Raw genomic sequence first — 24,103 nt, 5'->3', positions numbered from 1 at the left:
ACCTCCTGTGATTGGGTGATATTTCTATGTGGAAATATGCATCTTTTAGATCTATTGTCACAAACCAGTCCTCAAACTGAATCGTTGGAACGATAAGTTTGAGTGTCAGAATCTTGAACTTGTATGTCTGAAGAGTATGGTTCAGATCTAAAATTGACTGAATACTCCCATATTTATTGCAAGAAATAATGGCTGTAAAATCATCCCTCCCTCAGGGAATGGTGTACATGTTCTATGGCCCCTTTGTCCAAGAGGGATCTTATTTCCTGCACTAACATCTGGCTCAGGTCTGTGCTGACTACTGTGGTGAGCACACCTCTGAACTGGGGTGGGGTGGGGGATGTTTGGGATGTCCCCTGATACGTCCCTACACTGCCAGTCATTACCGCTCCTCCTTTGTCTGCTTGGCCTTTATGACCATTCTCAGATCAGACCTAGTGGCACACTGCGACTGTGTCTGCCCGGTTCCCTTGGCTGTCTGTGGGGGAAGGCGGGCTGCCACACTCACCTTCTTGCCTCCCTCGTACTAGTGCTGGTGAACTCGACACAATAGGGAAGGAACTGGCTGAATGCCACCATATGTCGAGCTCACTCAGCAGGTCTGTCTGGGAAGCCTGCAACACTACCATTGTATACAGTGGCCCAAAAGCAAGACCCATTACCACATAGGCCTTGCCCTCCAACGGCACAGTGACCTTACATGGCTTGGATGGCAAAGCCGGCCCGCCTAAATTACCTGCCGTCAATAGAGAGAGGTAGCTCTCAAGTGGCTCCTCCACCTTCAGCATAGCTAAATAGCCGTGCCATTCATTCCCCATGATGGCTGAATAATCAGACATTACAGTGTTATAAATACGGTTTATGTAAGGTTTTCCCCAGAAGCGTGATATTTTGTCATTCACTTCTGGAAAAAAGGGCAGTGTGAGGGAGATTTATTTTCACTGGGGAGAAAAAAAAGCTCATCCATCCAGCCTTAGTAATCATTTCAAGCAACTCTTTATATGCTTGAGAGCTACTCACAGAGTTTAGCACACCCTTCTGGCTCCTCAAAGTCAGAGAGGAAATTATGTATTTATTTATTTATTTTATTTTATTTATTATTATTATTATTATTATTATTATTATTATTTAATATTTTTTTGACTTTCCATAGCAGAAGGAGGAGTTGCGAAAATCTGGCGGAGAGCCAGACCCGGAAGACAGAAAGAGATAGAGCAGTGCTCGTCTACGGCTCCTCTTCCAGATCCATAAGAGATCCCCAGGACCTGAACCAGCTGCCTCGGCAGTGGCCGGGCCAGATCTGCAAGGCTCTGAAACCCAACTCGCTTCGGCCGAGAAGAGCACGAGTTGCGAGTGGAGCTGCCTAATTGTAAGGTGTTAACAATGCGAACAGTCAGACCTCTCAAGGGCTGCCCTGGTGTGCTCCATCCCTAGACACATCACACAGAAAGTGTGTCCGTGCCCCTCATGATGAAACGGGAGAGAAGCGTAACACACTTCCTGAATTCTCTCACTCATACTTTCCTCTCTCTCTCTTTTTTTAAAGGGACAGAAAAGTAAAGAGATGTTTAATCTCTGAAGATAGAGAGAAAATGAAGAGTCTTTTTGCGAGCATTACACAAACGACTGACATGTAGTCTAGCTGAAGATAATAAGGCTGATGGCGCAGTTCATAGGTGCTGTTTTTATATCACGCGACACGCTTAATTGCCATGTCACCTGATCATTGCAGGCCTATAAATAGGCATGATGTTACACAAGCTTCAGATACTGGTCATGGGTGAGGGCACTTCCCAGAGCGTGTAGCTTACGCAACGTTGAGTTCCCTTTGAAAGGGAACAATTGTTTTATTAGTTCATCAAAACTGTCAGTATTTCAAAAGCTTCTCAAAATCATGCTACCACATTAAATTAAATACAATATATGCATCATGGTCTCACCTCTGATTCCAACAGAATTCAAAGGGTCTGTGAAAAGGTTTTTTTATTTGCATATATATACACCTTAATAACAGAACATAAAATCACGTCTTTATTTTACTTATATTGCATTTCAAATAGTTTTTAGATATCCTTCACAAGCCTCAAATTTTAGATTCAGTTCACTCTCCTGAAACACTCTTTGAGATCTGAGTTTGCCACAACTATGGTGAACAATTAGAACATAATATTCATTTCAATACTCTCCAAGTTTGCACATGACATGTTTATACATTTACTCTTTAGAAGATTGCATTTACAAATTAGTGCTTCTTAACTGGCATCATAGTAAATCAGGACTAAGCATGAATGAAAAAATAGTCCTTCATTAACACTCCTACTATAAACTAATGGGAAATTAGTAGGTAGGAATGATTGGAGTATTTCACCATTAACTGAGGAGTAATTTCTGAGTCTTATATTTCTCCTGCAGAACTAGTAGTTAACTATGTCTCTTTTATAATAATTACGGATTAATTACTGATCACATTAACACAAATTCCCAATTGAGACATTTGTTTCACTTTCCTCCTTTACTAATTTACACATTGCTAATTACTGAAGGGTGACTGTTTCATTCTTTAGTTGTCAATGATAATCTGGAAACGTGAAACACATAGAAACTACTTTCTAATGGACAGAACTCTTTGTGAGTGTCACAGGGAGTATTACAATTAGTAACATAATAAAATGTTCAAATGTTACAGTAGTCCTATATACATAATAAATCTGAAATAAAAAAAGAGTAGGGTGGTCAAGTCTTGGGGTCACAGAAAATGCATAATGCCTATTTTGGGTCATTTTCCCAAAACATTTAGATACTCCTGCTATAGGCTGTCTCATCTCTGTTTGTAATGAGGCCTAGAATGGGTGTGTCATCAGCAAACCTGAAAATGACGTTGAAGCTGTGTTTGGCAACAGAGTCATGCCTGAAGCAGGAGTACAGGAGGGGCTCCGTACACATCCCTGGGTAGCACCTGTATACAGACTTAGTATGGATGAAGTGAAGGGTCTGCTCATTAGGAAAACCATTGTTACTTAAAATTAAATAGCCATAGTTACCTGCAAGAGAAATGTAAGTCTCAGTAATTCCTGCTAGGTTATTAGTGAACTACACCATGCAAGTTATTAGTAAACTCCAAGCATTCTTACTGAGTAATTAATTAGTGTTCCTTAGTAGGAAATCACAGTAACCTAAGTGTTCATGAAGAACTATTCATTCATTCCTGCTTACACTTTGTAAAGTAACCTAGAAATTATAGAACAGTATTGTACATGTTACTAACATTGATTTTTAATTCTGATATTCTTTATGAATACAGATTAATTTTTTATTATTTATGGTGAATTACATCTTTAGTAGAAGCTTAACCCTTAAACACATACCTCGGGTCGATGGTGACCCGGGACGTCATCCAGTACCCTCCCCCTCATTCATTTTTTCACGTTAGACCTCCACCTTCTTGGTATTCCTCAATGTATTCATTATCAACAATATAACAAAAACATTTTTTTATTGTCAAATAATATCTGTTTTATAATTAATTTATTGTAAAATGTTTATAGGGTTGCTACTGACCCAAGGTATATAGACATAAAAAAAAATTAAAAACTTGACATGGTTCAGCAATTTACTGCAGAACAAGTTTCTAATCAAATATTAGCGTCATTTTATGGTGGATCTGATGATGAGTCTGTCAGCGAACAAAATATTGATTTTGATGATTATGAACACAAAAGCAGCCTATTGAGAGTAATGCATCGAATGATCCGATCCCGAATATGAGCCATATGCTGACTTTACCAGGGGAAATGCAGAAGGTGTCACAATTATCTATCTTAATATTACTTAGTAATATTGTTTTTAGCCTTGATTATATTATACATGCAATTATACATGATAAAATGACTTTAATTATGAAAATATTAAATATTGTAATGATTTTAATTATGTTATGGTGACTGAAACGATTGAATGAAAATGCTACAATACTTTCATTATTTTAGCATGTGAATTATTGATGCGTGATTTTAATGGTGTATCTCTTTTGCATTTGTTTTATTTTGTAATTGTAAATAAAATATTAGGACAGTTTTATTGGAGCAGTTTAGAGATCCATCCATGTTATATACTCCGGGTCGCTAACGCCCCGAATATGTATTAATGACTGTCGAAACATCTATGCATTTAAGGGTTAATCCTGGGATTGTTTTTTTTGTTTGTTTGTTTGGGGTTTTTTTAAACCACAGACACACACCTCTGCCATGGAAGCATCGCTGCTAGACAAAGAGAGGGAACTGCGTGTCTAGATAAATTTAAGGAAGCACCCAATACCCCTCCTGATAATATAAAGCCATCACCAACTGTGCCAGATACATTTATATTTTGATCTTGATTTTCCAGCCAATGCTACATCACCCCAAAGTTAACAAGGTCTCATTAAAACCATAAATAAATCCTGCCCACAACAGCTGGACCTCGATGATGGCAGCTTAACAAGTGGAGAGCTTGACCTGTCCTAATAATTGCTCTTGGTCCTAATTAAGAACTCTATTTAACTACTGTGAGGAACAGAAAAAATGGTCTGAGTACAAAAAGAGACTCACTGTTTTTCAGGGCTTAGGAGAAGGAAATCAAAGAGAATATGATCAATATAAGTCAACATATTAATCATATTTGTAGTACATACATACAAGTGCTGGGATTTTGATGATGATTTTGTCTTAAAGGGCCTAATGTGGTCTTAAAGTCATTTATTTATTTTTTTTACATAAAAAAGAAAGAGAGGATCACAGATACTAACTATTTCATAATGAAAGTCTGGTTTTACAAACAGAAATTAATCAGGCTGAACTGAATAAATTACATAGAAATACTACATTGAATTTGTAAATGAGTTATTGAGAAATTGAGCACATAGTCATAGTTTACCCATGACAAGTGTTGAAACTGCAGCAAATGTGTGCTGTTACCCATTCAGCCCTTTAATCTGAGTAAATCAATCACAATTTAAAGCAAAATCAATCATACCCAACATGGGAGAAATGACTGAACTAAGTAATCTGGAACATATGGAAATTAAAATGGAGTTGATGCTTTCAATTGCACAATGAACCAAAATCTTTTTTTGACTTACCCTCTGTTTAATTTGATCAGCAAATTATAAAAGAGAAAGCAAAGTGAAGCACTGAACAAGCTTTTGTTAATATAAATGATAACCATTCAAAAATTCAGAGTAAGAATCTGATCTGTAGTATCTAAAAGTTTTCAGTAGTATGACTTGAAATATTGGTGTGGATGAAATTTGAGTGTGTGTCATAATTGTATGATCTGGTCCAAACTAAAATGTATGGTTGTGTGTTAAAATGGTATGGGCTATGTGCTATCAGGCCTGCTGAATGTTTTTTGTTGTTGTTGTTGTTGTTGTCGTACCTTGCCATAAGACCAGCCCAGTTCAATCTTGTTAATGGCCCACAGTTCATGGATGTTCTCAGCCAGCCTATCACGTACTTTCTCCAGGTGAGGAGGCATGACAATCTGTGACACAAAAAAGGCTTTACAATGAGCTTTAGATTTACAAAAGCTCATTTACAAAAGCTCATTTATTAATTTCTTTTTAAACTATTATTAAAATAATTGACAATTTATTTGTTGGATGTTGATCATTCTGTTTATCTACTATTTTGTTTTATTGCACCTGCTATGTTCTTTTTAATTAATATTGAAATACAAGTATTTGAGTTTCTGTAAGCTCTGTCTCTATGTGTGTTCTTATACACTCACCAGCCACTTTAATAGGAACACCTGTACACCTGCCGTTTCAATTTGGCAGCAGTGCAATGCATAATGCTCACATCAAATGTTATCATTTACATAGTACATTATCCATCCATCCATCCATCTTCTACCACTTACTCGGGGAGCCTGGAGCCTATCCCAGGGAGCATCGGGCACAAGGCGGGGTACACCCTGGACAGGGTGCCAGTCCATCGCAGGGCACAATCACATACACACTCATACACTACACACATACACACTCAGACACTACGGAGGAAACCCCCGCAGCACGGGGAGAACATGCAAACTCTGCACACACATGGCCCCTAAGCCTCTAAGTGACTTTGACCGTAGCATCGTTATCGTTGCCAGACACGTTGGTACTGAGTAATTCAACTGCTGATCTCCTGGGATTTACATACACAACAGTCTCTAGAGTTTACACAGAATAGCATGATAAACAAAGCAGCAGTTCTGCAGGTGGACATGCCTTGAGAGAGGTCAGAGGAGGTCATAGGAGAATGGCCAGTCTGGTTCAAGCTAACAGGAAGACTGCAGTAACTCAAATAACCATTCTTTACAAACTTGGTGAGCAGAAAAGCATCTTAGAATGCACAACATATCGAGGAGGGTGGGCTACAACATCTGAAGACCACATCAGCTTCTATTCCAGTCAGCTAAGAACAGTAATCTGAGGCTACAGTGGGCACAGGCTCACTAGAACGTGACAATTTAAGACTGGAAAAAAGACCAGGGAACGTTTTTCTGATATTTACCTGTCCAGTTTCGATGTGCCTGTGCCAACTTCAGCCTTTGATTCCTGTTCTTGGCTGACAGGAGTGGAGCCCAGTGTGGTTTTGAGTGGAGTCAAACTCGATGTGTGTGTCACTGTGTAACTCAGAGATGGAAAACTTGAGTCGTGACTTGGATTCGAGTCGCACTTAAGTCACAAAAAAAAAAAAAAAGACTTGCAACTTGCCTTGGACTCATGAACAACTGACTCGAGACTTGACTTGGACTTGAAGACAGAGACTCGTGAAAAACACTATTTTTTTATTTTGCCAATTTACCTACATACATGTTTTTGCAAGGTGTGGGAAACTGGTGAACCCAGAAGCAGAAATTCAGCACAGACAGTAACCCGGGCTCAGAATTTTACCAGGGACCCTGGACCTACCTGCTGCACCCCTTTATATACAAGGTATAAAATGTTTTGTACATAAACTTGGAGACATTTTATGACTAAACTACATAAAGAAACAGCAACACATCCATAACTAACTAACCTTCACATACACTTTATTCTGTCAATTTTGTTATTCTTGTATTGACATAATAAATAATGTTCTTACTTGAGAGGTGTCCACTGGAGTGGGTATAAAAGAAGCCTGGGACAGAAATTGTGTGGTGCCCAGCAAGTCTCTCACTCCATCCACATCCCTTTTGTACTCCTTAACTGGTTCTACTCGCATCTTTTCTTTGGGAAGCAGTGCCTCATAGCAGGGAGCGTAGCCTGACGGAGGCAGGAACTTAAATTCACCGTGGCGGCCACCTAAAAGGAAACGCACCCTGCAGAGATAAACAAAGGTTGAGTGGGTGAATACAAAATGAAAATATGATGCTGGACAAGATAAAGAAATCATTCCAAAATGGCGTCGGTGAGAGGCAACATGTTGGACGCCGCTCTCCGCAGATCTGAATCCTTAAATCCATGTGCTTAAGAAATTGAGACTGCCATTACTTTCTATGTATTATATGTATTTGTGGTATAACAGTTTTTGAAAATTATAAAAATTTGTGCTTTGAGGTGGAGTACTGTACTGTGTAATGAGCGTGAGATTTTTGTTTTGATTTTTGTGCTAATGGCTTACAGTTTTGCTCATAAATTTAAATAACCCTTGCAGAATCTGCAAAATGTTAATCTCTTTTTTTTTTTTTTTTAATAAGAGGCATCATTAAAATTGCATTTTTGTTTTTTATTTAGTACTGTAAAATCCTCCAGGTCCTGCACATTCTTTGCTTTCCCAGTATCTTCTGCATATTTGACCCCTTTCCAACAGCGACTATATGATGTTGAGATCCATCTTTTCACACTAAGGATAACTGAGGGACTCATACACAACTATTACAAAAGGTGCAAACATTCAGTGATGCACAAGAAGGCAACACAATACGTTAAGTAAATTGTTTCTGAAAACCTTATTCTGCAAGGGGTACAGTATGTAAATTCAAGAGCACAACTGTAGGTAAAGGGCAAGTGCTCTTAGTGCCTGTGTGTAATAACAATGTGTAAGCAAAAAGATGTAGGAAAAAAATATTTATCAGAACAGAGATAGATTGGCAAAATGAGCAGTGCACATTAACTAATATCACAATGTGCTTTGAACTGATCTTGTATCAACACCGTAATTACTCTTTTGGGCTTTATTAACTTGCGAGCACTCTCAGCAATCCTTCAATCTAATTTGGAGAGATATAAAAATTACAATAATAGCCATAAAGTGATTTATAGTCTCTGCTTACTTTCCAATGTTCTCTGAACACCTGGTAAGGCTTTTTAATGGAAAACCCTTTCCAGCTGGCCTCTTCAGACACACTTACCAACACAAAATTAAATTAATCAATTCCCTATAATTCGATATATACATTTGAATTGAGTTACTTCTCTCAAATCAAACACCCATGCATGCAAACACACATATATTTAAATAAATGTAGCACAGTTAAAAAAAAATGGAAGTCATGGTCAGAAGATGTACAGCTTTGCTGAGCTCCAATGCTGTAAGTGTATGCGCCATTGTGTGTGTTATCAGATGGTCACACATGTTGCCACTGCTAGACAGCATTTTATAGAGAACCAGACATAATCAGCAGCCAAAGAGGAAGAATTAATGCTATTCCAAGTGCCGGGAGTATTAACATGCCCACCATGCACTCAGTGCTCAGCTTTAGAGCTTTAACCATTTGCATTGGTCATGACATATTATTAATATTAACACTTTACATGGAAAAAAAACAAAACAACTCTTACAGGTTACCTGCAACAGGATATTAGTAAATGAATGGGTGTGAATAAGGTTTGAAATAGAGTAGGTAATAAGTGGCAATACAAAAGGCTGTACTCCAAAAAGGCAATAAAAAAGCATGGCAGGATGTTGTAAAGCAACTGAGTAATAAAAGCAATGAGAAACAATTACACTGCAATTCTGTCTGAAGGCTTATCAAGCTGTGACACTCAAACTAGCTTGTCCAATGTACTGTGTAAACATATATACACACATACTGTATACTAAATGGCCAAAAGTATGTGGACATCTGACCTTCACTCCCATATGTGGGTCTTCCCCAAACTGCTGCCATAAAGTTGGAAGCACACTGTTGTATATGATGTCTTTGTATGCTGTAGCATTACAGTTTCCCTTCACTGTGTTCCAGCATGACAATGCCCCTGTGCACAAAGCAAGGTCCAGGGAGACATGGTTTGCCAAGGTTGGAGTGGAAGAACTTGAGCGGCCTGCACAGAGCCCTGACCTCAAGCCCGCTGAACACTTCGGGGATGACCTTTAATGCTAATGGTTCCCTAGGCCTCCTCACCCAACATCAGTGTTTCACGTCACTAATGCGCTTGTGGCTGAATGGGCAAATTCCCACAGCCGCATTCCACATTCTTGCAGAAAGCCTTCCCAGAGGAGTGGAGTTTTTTATAACAGCAAAAAGATCTGCAAGTTCCTTTTGTAAATGTGCTTGTGATGGTCAGGTGTCCACAAAGCTTTGGCCATATAGTGTATAATCCCTCTAATTTGTACTATTACATACTTGACACCAGCGGAGAAGCTGACAACAGGGAAGAAGAGACCATCTGTGTTGAAGCTCTCAAACATGCCTTGAACAGGCTGACCATTGATTCTAAAGGAGATGCTTGGAGCTCCAAGATCTAAACAGCAGCTCACCACATCATCTGAGGCAAGTACATGCTGGTTTACTGAAGCTACTCTCCGTGGGATTCGACCTGCAGCACAAACATAGACACATAAACAGAGAACTGTCTGTGAACACAGAGGAGGAGTCAGTCAATGCCTTTTAACTGTAACTTCTGCACTTTATAAAGTATTTTACCTTTACCTTAGCAATCCACACTAGATCACTTTCATGAGCACTGCACTTGCATGAGAGGCAATTCAGAATAAATCAAGTTTCAGACTAAACAGTGACCAATAAAAATAAATAAACTGCATTTTGTGTGAATTGCCAGAACAAAATAGCACAATTTAAGTACCTAAAATGATATATATATATATATATATATATATATATATATATATATATAAAAATCTCAATCTACAGGGTGTCCCAAAAGTCTCCACATATACAGTCATGTGAAAAATTAAGGACACCCTATGGAAATTGTTGGCTTCTTTGACATTTTTGGACAAGCAAACATTTGATCCTCTTTATAAAGTTGATACACTCTATCAAATGACACATAAAAGTGACATTCTGTAGTCATTTTCAATTTAAATTATCAAAATAACACATGGAAAAAGTAAGTACACCCCTACATTTATCACACCTTCAAACCCAAAGATTATTTGTTATGTCTTCAAAGAGTCAGGTGTTCAAGATTGGTTGCCAGTGATAAGAACCTGCTTACGGAATGCAGGTGGAACCTGTCTTATTTATACCCCTCTCATATCTAGTGTCTGGTGTTCCCTTTGCTATTGGGTTGTGTGATGTCATCATGCCAAGATCTAAAGAGTTCTATAAGGCCTTCAGAAAAAAGAGGTTTTGACCTGCATGGGAGACGTGCCAGGAAAAAAGCCTTTGCAAGACTACAGTTTGCCAGTGAGCATATAGGCAAAGGCCAGGCCTTTTGGAATAATGTGCACTTGACAGACAATCAAAGATGGAGCTGTTTGGCCACAGTAACAGCACACATGTTTGGCATAGACCAAAGACAGTTTTTCAGGAGCAGCAACTCATACCAACTATGAAGCACAATGGCAGAAATGTTGTGTTTTGGGGTTGCTTTGCTGCCTTAGGGACTGGGCAGTTTGCATTCATTGATTCAACTATGAATTCTGCATCATATCAAAGAGTGCTTGAAGATAATGTGAGGTCATCTGTCCAAAAGTTGAAGTTGAACCAAAAGTGGACCTTTCAACAGGTAAATCCACCAAGGAATGGCTCAAAAAGAAGAAATGGAGGGTTATGGAATGGCAAAGTCTGGATTGGAATCCCACTGAAATGTTGTTGGGGGATTTGAAACAGGCAGTACATGCAAGAAAACTCTCAAACATCTGGCAACTGAAAGTATATTGCATGGAAGAGTGGTCAAAATTTCCAGCAAGCCTGGTGGACAATTATGCAAAATGCCTACTAGAAGTTATTTCTGCTAAAGTAGGCAATACTAGCTTCTGAGGCCAAGGGTGTACTTACTACTATTTCCCCAGAAGAATATCACATCTATTGATATTTCTTTTGCATAAATGATTGAAAAAGCGAAGTATCCTTGTGGTTTTGTTCAAGTATATAACTTAATTAACAGGCACTATTTCACATAGGCACTTTTTCAGATATCTAAAAAAAATTTCAGATAGCCTTTAAAAATGTCTTTGACAAAAGAAGAACGTATTGAAATCATTCTCATATCTGGATTGGGAAGCTGTCACAAGGTTGCGAAGTACTTTAACAAGAAAAATGGCAAGAACATCACACACTGTTGCCAAACCATCCATCCATCCATCCATCCATCTTCAACCGCTTACTCCTTTTCAGGGTTGCGGGGGAACCTGGAGCCTATCCCAGGGAGCATCGGGCACAAGGCGGGGTACACCCTGGACAGGGTGCCAGTCCACTGTTGCCAAACCTCTTAACAAATTCAAAATGACTGAAAGTGTTGCGGACCAAGCGAGGAGTGGACGTCCACGAACACCCACTGACGAAGGCACAACCGACATGATGCTGGCATACATGCATAGTTCCCTATGTATAGGGACTTTTGGGACATCCTGTATTTTAAATATTTAGTATTTAAACATACCTGACCACAAGTGAAGTCCATCAAACCCATAAGAATAGAGGTCATCTCCAACTCCGTTTCCCCCCCAGCCCTCTCCACCCCCTGGGTAGGGGGCATAGCCTTTGGAGGAAGCCCACCCGACCCGCAGGTGAGAAGGTTCGCTGGTTATAAAGTGCTCCACCTGGTCTATCATCAGTTCAAAGTACCACTTCTTGTACTGAGCAGAACCTTCCCTCACTCCCAGAAAGATGTTAGGTCTCATGCTATCATTATAGAAAAGGAAACAGAACAGACAGTTTGTGTCAAAAAATCTTAATAAATGATGTAAATGTGTAAATGTATGACTTGCTGTTTATAAAGCCAATGGAAAATGCAACACTCACGAAACAGATGTGCTAGAATCAACACTTAGTGTGTTATTTTAACATATGTTTACACCTAGTTGTTATTTTTATCACAACCAGCATGTCATTATATTTAAGGCAGTCAGTGTTGTCATTTGTTTAATGCAAGTATGGATTCAAATGTAGCCTAATATTAAAAAATTACTTTAAATCTCTTAAGCAACACTCATGCAAAAAAATAAATAAATAAAAAGCATTTACCACAGCACTGTCAGATTCTGTACACTGACTGGTCAAAATGTGTTGATTAATAGTTTTATAACAGCAACTTTGACAATAGTGCCAGCTATAATACATATTATAGGTTTATATTAATGCACTGATTCTAATATGACATCATTTATATATCAACAACTTATTAATGGTTCATAATTAACGGAACTTGTACAATGGATGCTCCACATAAAGCTCCACATTAATTCATAATTAATGGTTTTAAAAACATGCTGTTATTTGGTTATTTGGATATTTGGCTATTTGTGGCTGTTATCCACTAAAACAAAGGGTTGGCGGTTCGATTCCCGGCCCACATGACTCCATATGCCGAAGTGTCCTTGGGCAAGACACTGAACCCCAAGTTGTTCCCGATGGCAAGTTAGCGCCTTGCATGGCAGCTCTGCTACCATTGGTGTATGAGTGTGTGTGTGTGTGTGTGTGTGTGTGTGTGTGTGTGTGTGTGTGTGAATGGGTGAATGAGACACAGTGTAAAGCGCTTTGTAGAACTGCTGTGGTTAAAAAAGCACTATAGAAGTGCAGACCATTACCATTCCCATATAATTCCACAACATTAACTAGAACTATAAATGGTAAAAAAAAAATCACAATTAGTTGTTCATTAATAAATAAATAAAAATGTAATCACTGACAAATTGCTATGGTATAAGAGGAATAAAAACTTGGCATGCTATTATTGGAAAATAATGGTCCTCTGTGCCAAGTCAGCTCATATCACACTACACTGATATTTATTTTCCTATAACAGCATGCCCCATCATATTTAATTCCTTAGATAAAAGTGCAAAGACCATTTTTGTGTCAAATACTATGCCGTAGCAATTTTTGGGTTATAATGGTGCATAAATGTCATAATTACAGAAAAATGTACATTTGATATATACTCAGCTGAGTAGTTGCATAATTTAGTGCAGTGACCACTACAAAAAAACTATTTTTTTCTCTACCTTTGGACATCATTCACCAGCCGTGTCTGGAGTAACAGGTCTCGTTTTGGGAGCAGTTGATCGCAGATCAGGTTCTGATTGGCTCTTACAGCTACTCCATTACAAACACAGAGTGAGCACAGAACATCTAGGATCTTATGACAAACAAAAAGAGACAAAAGATGGAAATTTAAAGACAGTGGGAGTAGTGGTCATGTCCTTACAAATCTGGTTCATTTACATTAAGTGGTATATTCCCAAAGTGGTTTTTCAGCTTGATAACCCAATAAGCTTATACATTTTCTGAAATCTGAGTATCATATATATGATAAGGGGTCTAATTAATATTTTACATGCAGCAAGCAATCCTCTTTAACTAAAAAATTACATCATGTTCTCTTTCTCTGTAATGTTACAAGATAGCCCTGAAATTACCTTGAGCAAGGCATAACTGGTAATTAAGGAATAAAAAATAAACTTGCATTCATGGATTATATTCTATGTGAAGCCCTGTCCATTAGATAGTTGGTCAATCATGCAAAAGGAAGCAGCAGAAGCTTACTTTGTGGTTGCGGCCATGTTTGTATAGCAGCGAGATGATAGATTTGATATGTCCTCTCTGAATGATATTAAGCGCCTCTGGGCTTTCAATTAAGATGCAGTGAAGGACTTCCAGGATCCCTGAAGCACAGAATCAGTCATTAATGCTCCAGTGCATGGGAACCAATAGGAAGACAAGACAGCACATAGAAAATTGTGTTTCAAAGAGATGATACAATAACTATTCCAATGAACATAGACCTGCTCCTAAACAAATTGGGTGCATGAAGGTGGATGGAGTTACAAACTCGTAAGGCAGCCAAACCAAATCTGTCACACTGACACCAAATAACACACACATTTACAGAATATTTTACACAATAATCAGAAAAGCAAGACTGAAGACAAAATATATTCAACTCTATTTGTCAGTGACAATAATGAGACACTGTTTGTTCTACCTGAGGATGACTCCAGTCTCTCCAGCTTGCTGACCAGCCAGTCCAGATTTTGGGAGAACTGTGTGCAGTTATTTCTATTTCCTCGGATCAAAGCAGCTAAAAATTAAATTGAAAAAATAAAGAGGGGAGATAATTTGTTATCAAACACACGCATACCTGAAGAAATTCGCTACACCTTCATCTCATAAATGAAAACATACATCCTCAAGATTATCACCTTGCTAAGACATTTTAATATTCTACAATCTTATTAGACATCACCCTCCTCCTCCCAAGGACACATCAAGTACACATTCAGGCAGCTCAGCTTTTGTGAATATTAATTAAAATATATTGTATACTGTCGATGACATGAGACTACTGGTGCACATGAGAGTATGAAGAGTTAAAGCATACTGTCAGGATCAAATAGCTCTGGCCAGGAATGAAGGAAAAGACAGTGCATATAAAATTCTAAACTGATGCAGGTGTGGTTGTGTATGTGCTTGTATGTACATGCTGGCAGCTGAAGACTGCAGGTGAGATGTGGCTAGCAAACTAATTCTCCTTCTTTAGCAAAGCATAATCACGCTTTCAAACGCCATATGAAGGACACAGATCTGAGGTCCAATCTAGCAGTCAAAAAGCAACATTCCCACAGTAGGCAACAGAAACCTCCAGAGCAGAATGTAAAAAAAAGAAGTGCCTAAAATGTAACCTGCACACCAAAAGTCTACATATCGATTAAATAGGTGTCTGTTTTCAAAACACTGCATATGCACTAATCTACACATTTGCCTTTATAAATTTGAGCCAATTTGGAATTTATCACATACCACTTATCCTACATAGGGTCACACGTAGCCTGGAGCTTATCCCAGGGGTCTCAGGGCACAAGGCATGGGATAACCTGAAAGGGGTGCCAACCTATCACAGAGCACAATTGCACATACACCTATTCACACACACTACGGACAATTTAGAAATGCATGTCTTTGGACTCCAGAGGAAAACGGAGTGACAGGGGGAAACCCTTGAAGCACGGGGAAAACATACAACCCTGGAGGTGTGAGGCAAATGTGCTAACCACTGAGCCACTGTGAAAGCTCCCCCCGGCTTTTTATGGGCACTTTGATTGAACAATGTGCACGTAGATTTTTAGTTTCTATTAAAGCATGACAGTGAACATAATGTACCTTGTTCACATTCACACATCCATAACTGTATTTCACATGCTTCTCAATCACTGTCGGTGACATCTTATGGATGTGTCAGTGACAAATATTCAACCCAAATGGAAATCAAATTCTCAAAAACCTCACTTTGTGTAGTCACCTCACATGACTGTCAATGATAGTCAGCATGAATCTACAATCTAGAAAGAAATTAGCCCTTATCACATTTTCATACCATTCTGTGTATTTTCCTTATGACCATTAATGGCGCTACTGCACTTGGAATAATCCAGAATAATATCCAATATAATCTTTTAATCTTAAACTTGATATGATTTTTTTCTTTGGGTTCTAAGGGTTCTTTTTAACCTGTCTCTTCCTAGTGGAGGAATCAAAACAGTACAGCAATAGATGGGTAATTTAGTTTGTGTTCAAAATGTAATGCCAGGGCTCACACTTGGGGAAAAAAACAGTGTGCAGACTGGGTCATTCCATCTCAAGTGGTCCAATACAGGTTGCTTGACCATTTTTCATTTTCTTTTTTTTTTCCCCCTCAAGTCATTACCTCTATGTATCGCCATTGCAAAATCACCAGTTTTTAAAATGTTTTTTTTTTTTTTTTTTTTTAAATATATATATTATTTGGTTTAACTACGATGGTCATCTTTGTGTCATGGCACATGATTATACTCTTGCCAGCCACTTTATTAGGAACATTTTTAAACTTGCTCATTCATGCAATTATCTAACCAGTCATGTGGCACCAGCATAATGCACATAACCATTCATAGGTCAAGAGCTTCAGTTAATGTTTACATCAAACAACATAATGTGGAAAATGTGATCTCATAAACTATGACAGTGGCATGTTTGTTGGTGCCAAACGAGATGGTTGGAGTACTTCAGAAACTGGGATTTTCCGACACAAAAATGTATATGTAATGTATATGTAAGTCGCTCTGGATAAGGGTGTCTGCCAAAAATTACATAAATGTAAAAAGAGCGTTAAAAAAATATAGAAGCACTCCTAGACATTGATAGTGGTGACACAATAAATGACAATGAGGCTAATTCTACTATATCAACTACACTATCAGCCGTGGCCGGGGGGCTTACTGGATCTATCGAGACGACCTTGCTCATTTTAGGCCTAATATAATCATAATTCCTTAGATTTATATTGCTTTTATAGGCACTCAAAACACTTTACATTGTATGGAGAGGAAATCTCCTCGACCACCACCAGTGTGTAGCATCCACCTGGATGATGATATGCCCCCTCCTTCAGCCAACACTTCTGAATCAGGTGGTTAAAAATTGGGGCTTATAAAAAATAGACTGAGGACATCAATGCATGAAAAAAAGGCTTAACTGTTTGCCAGTGATGTCAAGTGAGTACGACATTCTGCGTCAACTTGATTTTAAGGATTTAATCAAGGAATTCTCTTTGAAGAAGAGCAGGAAGAAGCCCTTTTAGTGCTAAGTGAGATTTAATTAATTTTATTTGTGGGACTATCTATGATTTGTAAAATTATTACTCGATAACATTGTTTAATTTATGTGGATGATTTTTAGCCTATATGGGTTGATGACATGCACGCTGTATTTCTCTTTATTTTTTATTAGATAAACAAATTTAATTCAAGTGTTCACTATGCGCTCCTTGTTTGAGCATTTTGGGTACGATGTGCCTTTAGTTTTTACGATTCTTTGATTGCGCATTTGATTTACCAGTTGATGGAATATAACTGGCTTATACTATAACTGGGACCCCAAGGGATGCATTAACTGCGGGCTTAACGCGGTACTGCCTCAAACTACACCTTCACTTATTATTTGGGAATTCCTTATGTCAGACAAATGAATAGGAAATTGAATAAATACCTGAAGATGAATGTGCTCTTAGAAAACTCAAACTAATAACTTTCCAGACAAGCATAAAAAAATACACCAACAAAGTCTACTGATCTGTCATCTAAAGACAGTCAAACTAGATAAAACATCTAATGTCACAGTTGGATATACACTTTTCATAAATCATCCAGAATTTTTTATATATATATATATATATATATATATATATATATATATATATATATATATATATATATATATATATATATATATATATAAAAGATTTTTATGCCTGTGTAATCAAAGCCCAGTTTGAAAGGTACCCTTAAATTTGATCTGTACCTCGCTAATATGTATATGAATGAGTCTTGGCACATTACCTTGTTGGTATCTTTTTTGTGTGTGCGTGTGATGCACTGCGACTTATAAGTATGGTTAAAATAGATACAGCACTGCCAGTGTTATTTGTGAGGGTTGCGAAAGTACATCAGCTTCCATATCAGACACTGATGAGGATAGATGGCATACTTCATCATGGATTCAGAGGCCATCTGCTGAGAAAACATCTCGGCTGAACAGTGTGTGTGATGTCATAAGACATCACAGTCCCCTGTGGGGGATAAAAATCTCTTCACAATATCAAAGCTAGGATGCTGAACCAAAAAAAAGGAAAGTAAAATGGAGGTAAAGTAAATAATGTGTGTGCGCGTGTGTGCGTGTGTGTGCATGTGTGTGCATGTGTGTGCATGTGTGTGCGTGTAACAAATCATCACTCAAATTTATATATTATTTCTAAGTAACAGATTACAATAAAACAAATGAGTATCAATCTGCCAAATGAAAAGGCAATTTCAAACTTTATATATATATATATATATATATATATATATATATATATATATATATATATATATATATATATATATATATAATTTTTTATTTTTTTTAATTTATTTTTTTATGTATAGAAATATGCATTATTATATATTTAGTGACTTTAGTATTATACGGTTCTATCTGAATGAAAAATTAAGGACAGATAGAACCTTATAATACTAAGGTCACTATTTGTAAACTTATAATGAGATACATTTGTCTACGTTAAATAATGTTCACGTGCTATGATAGATTTTTTTTTTTCTACAGTAAGACTCCCTGACTGAACTATAATAGCAAATAAGATCCTCAATCTGCCATAAGATCCTACAACTAACATTCTAATAAAGTAAAACCTGAAAGTAAAAATGGTAAGGCTATTTTCTATTATAAGTAGAATTAACCCTTTGGTTAATTTCCCATAGTTTCCCATAATTTCCCAATTACATGCAACATTTTTTTTAAATATGTTTTAGAAATCTTATTTCACATAGAAGCCATATTCACAGTCACACTGGATCAAAAACCCAAAGAATTGTTTAGTCTTCCAGCAGTAATAAAAATAAAGTGGGCTGACTGACATTTCTGATAAATCACCATTCAGCCACACAGCAGGTACTATGGACTGATGACAACAGTCCATAGACAAGAGATGACTAAAACTTTCAAAAACCAGTCAAACCACTTCTAATCACACACTATTGGTAACTTTATTCAGCATTGATATTCTATACAGATTTAAATATAAAGACTTTTTTCAAGGCAGTCTTAGACAATAACTGATTTGGACACATTTCCCACATTAACAGAAGCTCAGGCATTATACTGTCTTACCCAGGAGCTCATAGAGCAGGTTGAGAATATCTTTCCAAGCTGTGCCAGCTTCCTCTCCCACGCATTCTCCAAAGTGTGCTGCACTGTTGTAGACACTCAAACGATCAATGCAGTTAGACACCAATATCAGCATCCCCTAGGACACAAGAAGACAAAGAGAGACAAAGAAAGAGTAAGAGAGGTCAAGGAAGAAACCGCTGTTGTCACAGTGACCATATGTGTCCTCTTTTACCCTAGAGTGTCCTCTAGCCTTCCGGGAGATGATGATCACAGCCATGACACAAAGTGAAACAGAATATGCTTACTAGTTGTATAAGGCAAGACCACTATCTATAGCTGTATATATTTAGTGTTCCAAATATCTGTATCTGTAGTCGTATTTGAATCTGAAGTGTGACTTAAACCAGTAGTTTCCCCAAAATCAGGGAACTAATGTTTGTAATTGACAATAATAATAATAATATTTTATTAAACTTATTAGAAAGATCAGAAACGTTCAATGGAATGCCTTTAATTGACATTTCATAAAATAACTGCATAATTTTCCAGGAAGATTTTCATTTAATAACAATGAAGGACAACAAAAAAGCTGAGACATGCTGCCCTGTGCATGGTGTATGGTGTGTGTGGTATGTATGTAACAGCAGTTCTAGAAATAAAGAATAGTTCTTTGGGAATCTGGGGGTAGTTTGCATAGAAATATGGCTTTACTTTGGAGCCCAGTAAGGCAGTGTTTAGGTTAGGCTATTGTAGGAAACCACTGACAAAATATTAAAATGCTTTATAGTACAATTTGAATGTGAGGATTTGCTCATTCAGCCACAAAAGTAACAGTGAGTTCAGGCACTGATGTTGGTTGAGGAGGCCTAGGGCACAGTTGACATTCCAGTTCATCCCAAAGGTGTTTAGCGGGGTTGAGGTCAGCCCACTTAAGGTCTTCCATTCTAACTATGGCAAACCCTGCCTTCATGGACCTCGCTTTGTGCACAGGGGTATTGTCATGCTGAACAGGTTTTGTTCGCTTAGCTCCAGTGAAGGAAAATTGTATTGCTCCAGCATACAAAGACATTCTATACAATTGTGTTCCAACCTTGTGGCAAATGTATGTGATGGTCAAGGGTCCACAAACCTTTAGCCATATAGTGTGTCTCAGAGTACACATTTTTATGGATGTAAAGCAAAAGCAGGACTTTCTTAGTCATGTGGACTTACATCAATCAAAGTGTTTCTCAATCGGCACAGGAGGCCAATTTTAATGCTAATTACTATACTTATATTGTAAGCACCTGCATTATAATTCCTCATATAACCTTCTCTAAAGGTCTCTTCATAGCACTGTTTTTTATTTCTATCCTGAGCTTAGCAGACAGACCTAGAATTGCACACTGCAGAATAAATTGATCTGCTCTTATAAAAATAGGAACATGGCAATTTCCATCAGCTAGCTTTGTCTGCTATGGAAATGTCCTCTCAATAAAACTGCCATTAAAAAAGGACACACAAAATGACAGACTTGGCTTGTCAAAGCCTGCCTGGAAGCTGGTGAAGGAAACTAACCTCCTGTTTGAAGAGGTTCTGGCGGTTCTTGAGCGAGCGTAGCTTGATCTGCTTCTCCTCATGCTCCAGTTCGGCATCAGGGAGTTGAAAATATGTAATGAGGTCGTTTAAGGTCTGGAGAACCTCATAGATGGGAAGAACAACAGCTGTGCGATTCTTCCCAGCCAGACTGTCCAGATCTCTAAGAGATAAGATTCAATGATTCAAATGTTGTAGTTATATTACATGATGCATGGATTAAAAAAAATTACCGTTCTCAAGGTTAATTAAGAACTTATGTTCACATGTTCACAAAAAGTATGGCAATTATCAGTCAGTTAAGGGATAATATCTCTCCATCCATCCATCCATTTTCCATACCACTTATCCTACACAGGGTCGTGGGGCGCCAGGAGCTTATCCCAGGGGACTCGGAGCGCAAGGCAGGGGACACCCTGGATGGGGTGCCAACCCATTGCAGGGCACAACTGCACACACATTCACACACTATGGACAATTTGAAAATAAATGTCAGTCAGCCTACAATGCATGCCTTTGCACTGGGGAAGGAAAGTGGAGTACCCAGAGGAAACCCTCGAAGCACAGGGAGAACATGCAAACTCTCCCACAAAAGGCAGAGGCAGGATTCAAACCCCCGGAACCCCAGCAGTGTGAAGCAAATATGCTAACATATGGGGACAATATATGGCTTTTGAACAGTATGTTTAATAAATTGTGCAAGAATGGCCAACCTGAGTGCGCACATCAGTATCAGCGAGCACAATTTGAAATGCTTGCACACAAGGGTATTCATGATTGTGGAGCAGTGAGATGCATGAGGGCTCTTCCGAACAGCAAGCTCTGATCTCTGAGACATGCAAGCCTCCTTTTAACTCGCTCGAAAGTTTTACATGTTGCTTGAGAGTCAAATTAATTTTTGAGACTTTGGGGGTGGGGATGAGACATGACAATAAGTGGTCAATCTTAACCAATTTCCTTTCTTCTGGAAACAGACCTTGATCTCATTCAGAACTCCTAAAAAGGTGGAGACAAAAGAGATCACAATAAACTTAATTATCATATTAGCTACAACTACAGCTGTACATGGCTAACTTACATAGAATAATGTAGCTACTATGAACAAGTAGGCCACCATTTGTATTGATATGCCTATATGTTCAGTTTCCCTGTGTAAAGTCATTTGGCAAATGTAATTGCCCCCCTGTAGATAACATATTAGCATACAGTATTGACAGGACATTTGCTAAAAGGATTCAAATGATTTATGATTGTTTCCAGCTGAAATTTATCTTAAATGCTGGCATATTTACACCACTTATCATAATAAACTATCAGAAACCATTAGAATTTCAATTGCATCCATCCATGACATTGCAGATTTAAATGCATCCATCAATAAAATGTTTATTTATCTTTGCATAAGAATGCAGACTAACTGTAGACTAATTTTGTGCTTAATACATTTTCAATGGGATCAGAGACTCTTTCCAGAGGAACTGATCAGAGTCATAGGAACATACATCTTATCCCCACACCCAACGTTTCAAAAATGAACATGTAGACCTAAAAACATGTAGAGTGAGCAAAAAATCTCAACGTCTCAGTGCTCTTTGCTCGCAGAATTGAATAGCTCTCACTCATGACAGCTGCTTTGCATGCTCTATGCATTAACCTTTTTTGAAAACAATTCACAACACCTTGCATTCAATTTTAATGGGCAAGCTCACTGATATAGTTTTGCACACTCAGGTCAGCCATCCTTGTGCTCTCTGTTATGCTTTTATAATATACAGACCCCTTCAAAACTATTGGAACGGCAAAGCTGTTTTGAAGCTGATAAAAGAGGGAAAATCAATCAGAGCCATTGCAAAAGCATTGGGCACAGCCAATACAACAATTTGGAATGTCTTGAAAAAGAAAGAAACTGAGAAACAGACATCGAATGGATCAGCCATGAAAAACAGCTGATGAGAGAAACATTGTTATAGCTGTGAAGAAAAACCCATAAACAACAGTCAGTGACATTATCAACAACATCCACAGAGCAGGGTGAAGGTAACACAATCCAACAATCGAAGAAGATTTCAAGAGCAGAAATATAGAGGCTAAAGCACAAGATGCAAACCACTCATCAGCAGTAAGGATCGGAAAGCCAAATTGGAATTCACAAATAAATACAGAGATGAACCACAAATGTTCTGGAACCAAGATTAACCTCTACCAAAGTGAAGGAAAGGCCAAAGTGTGGAGAAAGAAAGGATCCGCTCATGATGCGAAACATACAATCTCATCTGTGAAACATGGTGGAGGTAGTGCCATAGCTTGCGCTTACATGGCTTCTTCTAAAACAGGCTCACTAATTTTTATTGATGATGCAGTTAAATCTGGCAATTTACAGAGAAATGCATCCAAATTAATCAGGAGAAACTTTATCACTCAGCAAGACAATGATCCAAACAAATTGCCAACACAACAATGTGTTCTCATCAGGAGAAAAAAGTAGGGGGAAGACAATAAGTGTATTGTGTGTGCATGCTGTTCTACTCCTTCTTTGACTGATTCAGCAAGGCATGATCAAAGACTCGAATACAAAAACACACAAACACTCACATCCAAACACACACACATACACACACACACACACATAGTCCCAGAACCCCACACATCCACACCGTCAAGAAACAGGAACTAAATAATAACTTAATAATAAATGGATTGATATACATCCATTTAATAGCAATATATACTGTCTGTAGATGTAGATTAAATGAGGTGCTAGTCTGAATGTGCAATATCAGGAGTGTAATGATCTCACAATGCATATGGCAATTAAAACTGTATTAAAAGAAATCATAATATCTGTCCCACTTTTTATTAAGTGTCTTTATTAAGTGTGATTGTGTAGTTTAGAGGTTCCCAAACTAGGGGTCACAACCCCATGTGAGGTCATTTGATTTGGGATTACAAGAGAAACTCCCAATCTCCAATTTTGTTTCATTCAGTTGTTTGATAAATTAATTATAGAAATATCAAAGATGGATTTTGCATGCAAATATTTAGAACATTTAGAAATATTTACCTACATCCGCAAACAACAAACTAGCATGTCTCAAATTGCATACTTATGTAGTATTCTATACCAGCGTTTCCCAACCTTTTTTCAGTCACAGCAGCACCCTTTGAAAATTAAAAAACAAATTGTGCCACCCTACACAAACAGTAATGCTAGACAGCGTTAAGCCTGGTTTATACTCAACGCGTTCGCTATAGCGCGAAGATAGCGCATGGCAAAAATGACATCATTGCGGAGTGGGCGGTAGAGCGCGTTGAGTGTGTGAGGCCTCATTTCACGTGGCAGTCTGCACGGCATTTTTTGTAACTTGCTGCACACCACCGCATCCAAAAATGAATGACTTCGAGGTGATTCTTGCCAAAAGGTACGATTGTACAGGCATCTCTATGATCTATCCATGCGGGACCACAGAGA

At 38.1% G+C, this 24,103-nt stretch overlaps 1 protein-coding gene across 1 annotated transcript in view; it reads right to left on the bottom strand.

Moving 5' to 3' along the window:
- Positions 1 to 24,103, bottom strand: part of LOC108270491 (ryanodine receptor 3) — a 232,279-nt gene that overhangs the window by 121,457 nt on the left and 86,719 nt on the right. Inside the window, exons 13-21 of the mRNA XM_053682611.1 lie at positions 20,617 to 20,797; positions 19,060 to 19,195; positions 14,342 to 14,437; positions 13,903 to 14,021; positions 13,362 to 13,495; positions 11,798 to 12,039; positions 9,574 to 9,766; positions 7,110 to 7,326; positions 5,413 to 5,517 (exon numbers count right to left, since the gene is read on the bottom strand). Of these exons, the coding sequence (XP_053538586.1) occupies positions 5,413 to 5,517; positions 7,110 to 7,326; positions 9,574 to 9,766; positions 11,798 to 12,039; positions 13,362 to 13,495; positions 13,903 to 14,021; positions 14,342 to 14,437; positions 19,060 to 19,195; positions 20,617 to 20,797 (1,423 nt within the window). The remainder of the gene's footprint in view (positions 1 to 5,412; positions 5,518 to 7,109; positions 7,327 to 9,573; positions 9,767 to 11,797; positions 12,040 to 13,361; positions 13,496 to 13,902; positions 14,022 to 14,341; positions 14,438 to 19,059; positions 19,196 to 20,616; positions 20,798 to 24,103) is intronic.

The sequence above is a fragment of the Ictalurus punctatus genome, chromosome 9, assembly GCF_001660625.3.
Source record: "Ictalurus punctatus breed USDA103 chromosome 9, Coco_2.0, whole genome shotgun sequence".
Classification (NCBI taxonomy): Eukaryota; Metazoa; Chordata; class Actinopteri; order Siluriformes; family Ictaluridae; genus Ictalurus; species Ictalurus punctatus.
This window is presented reverse-complemented; position numbering and strand designations above follow the sequence as displayed.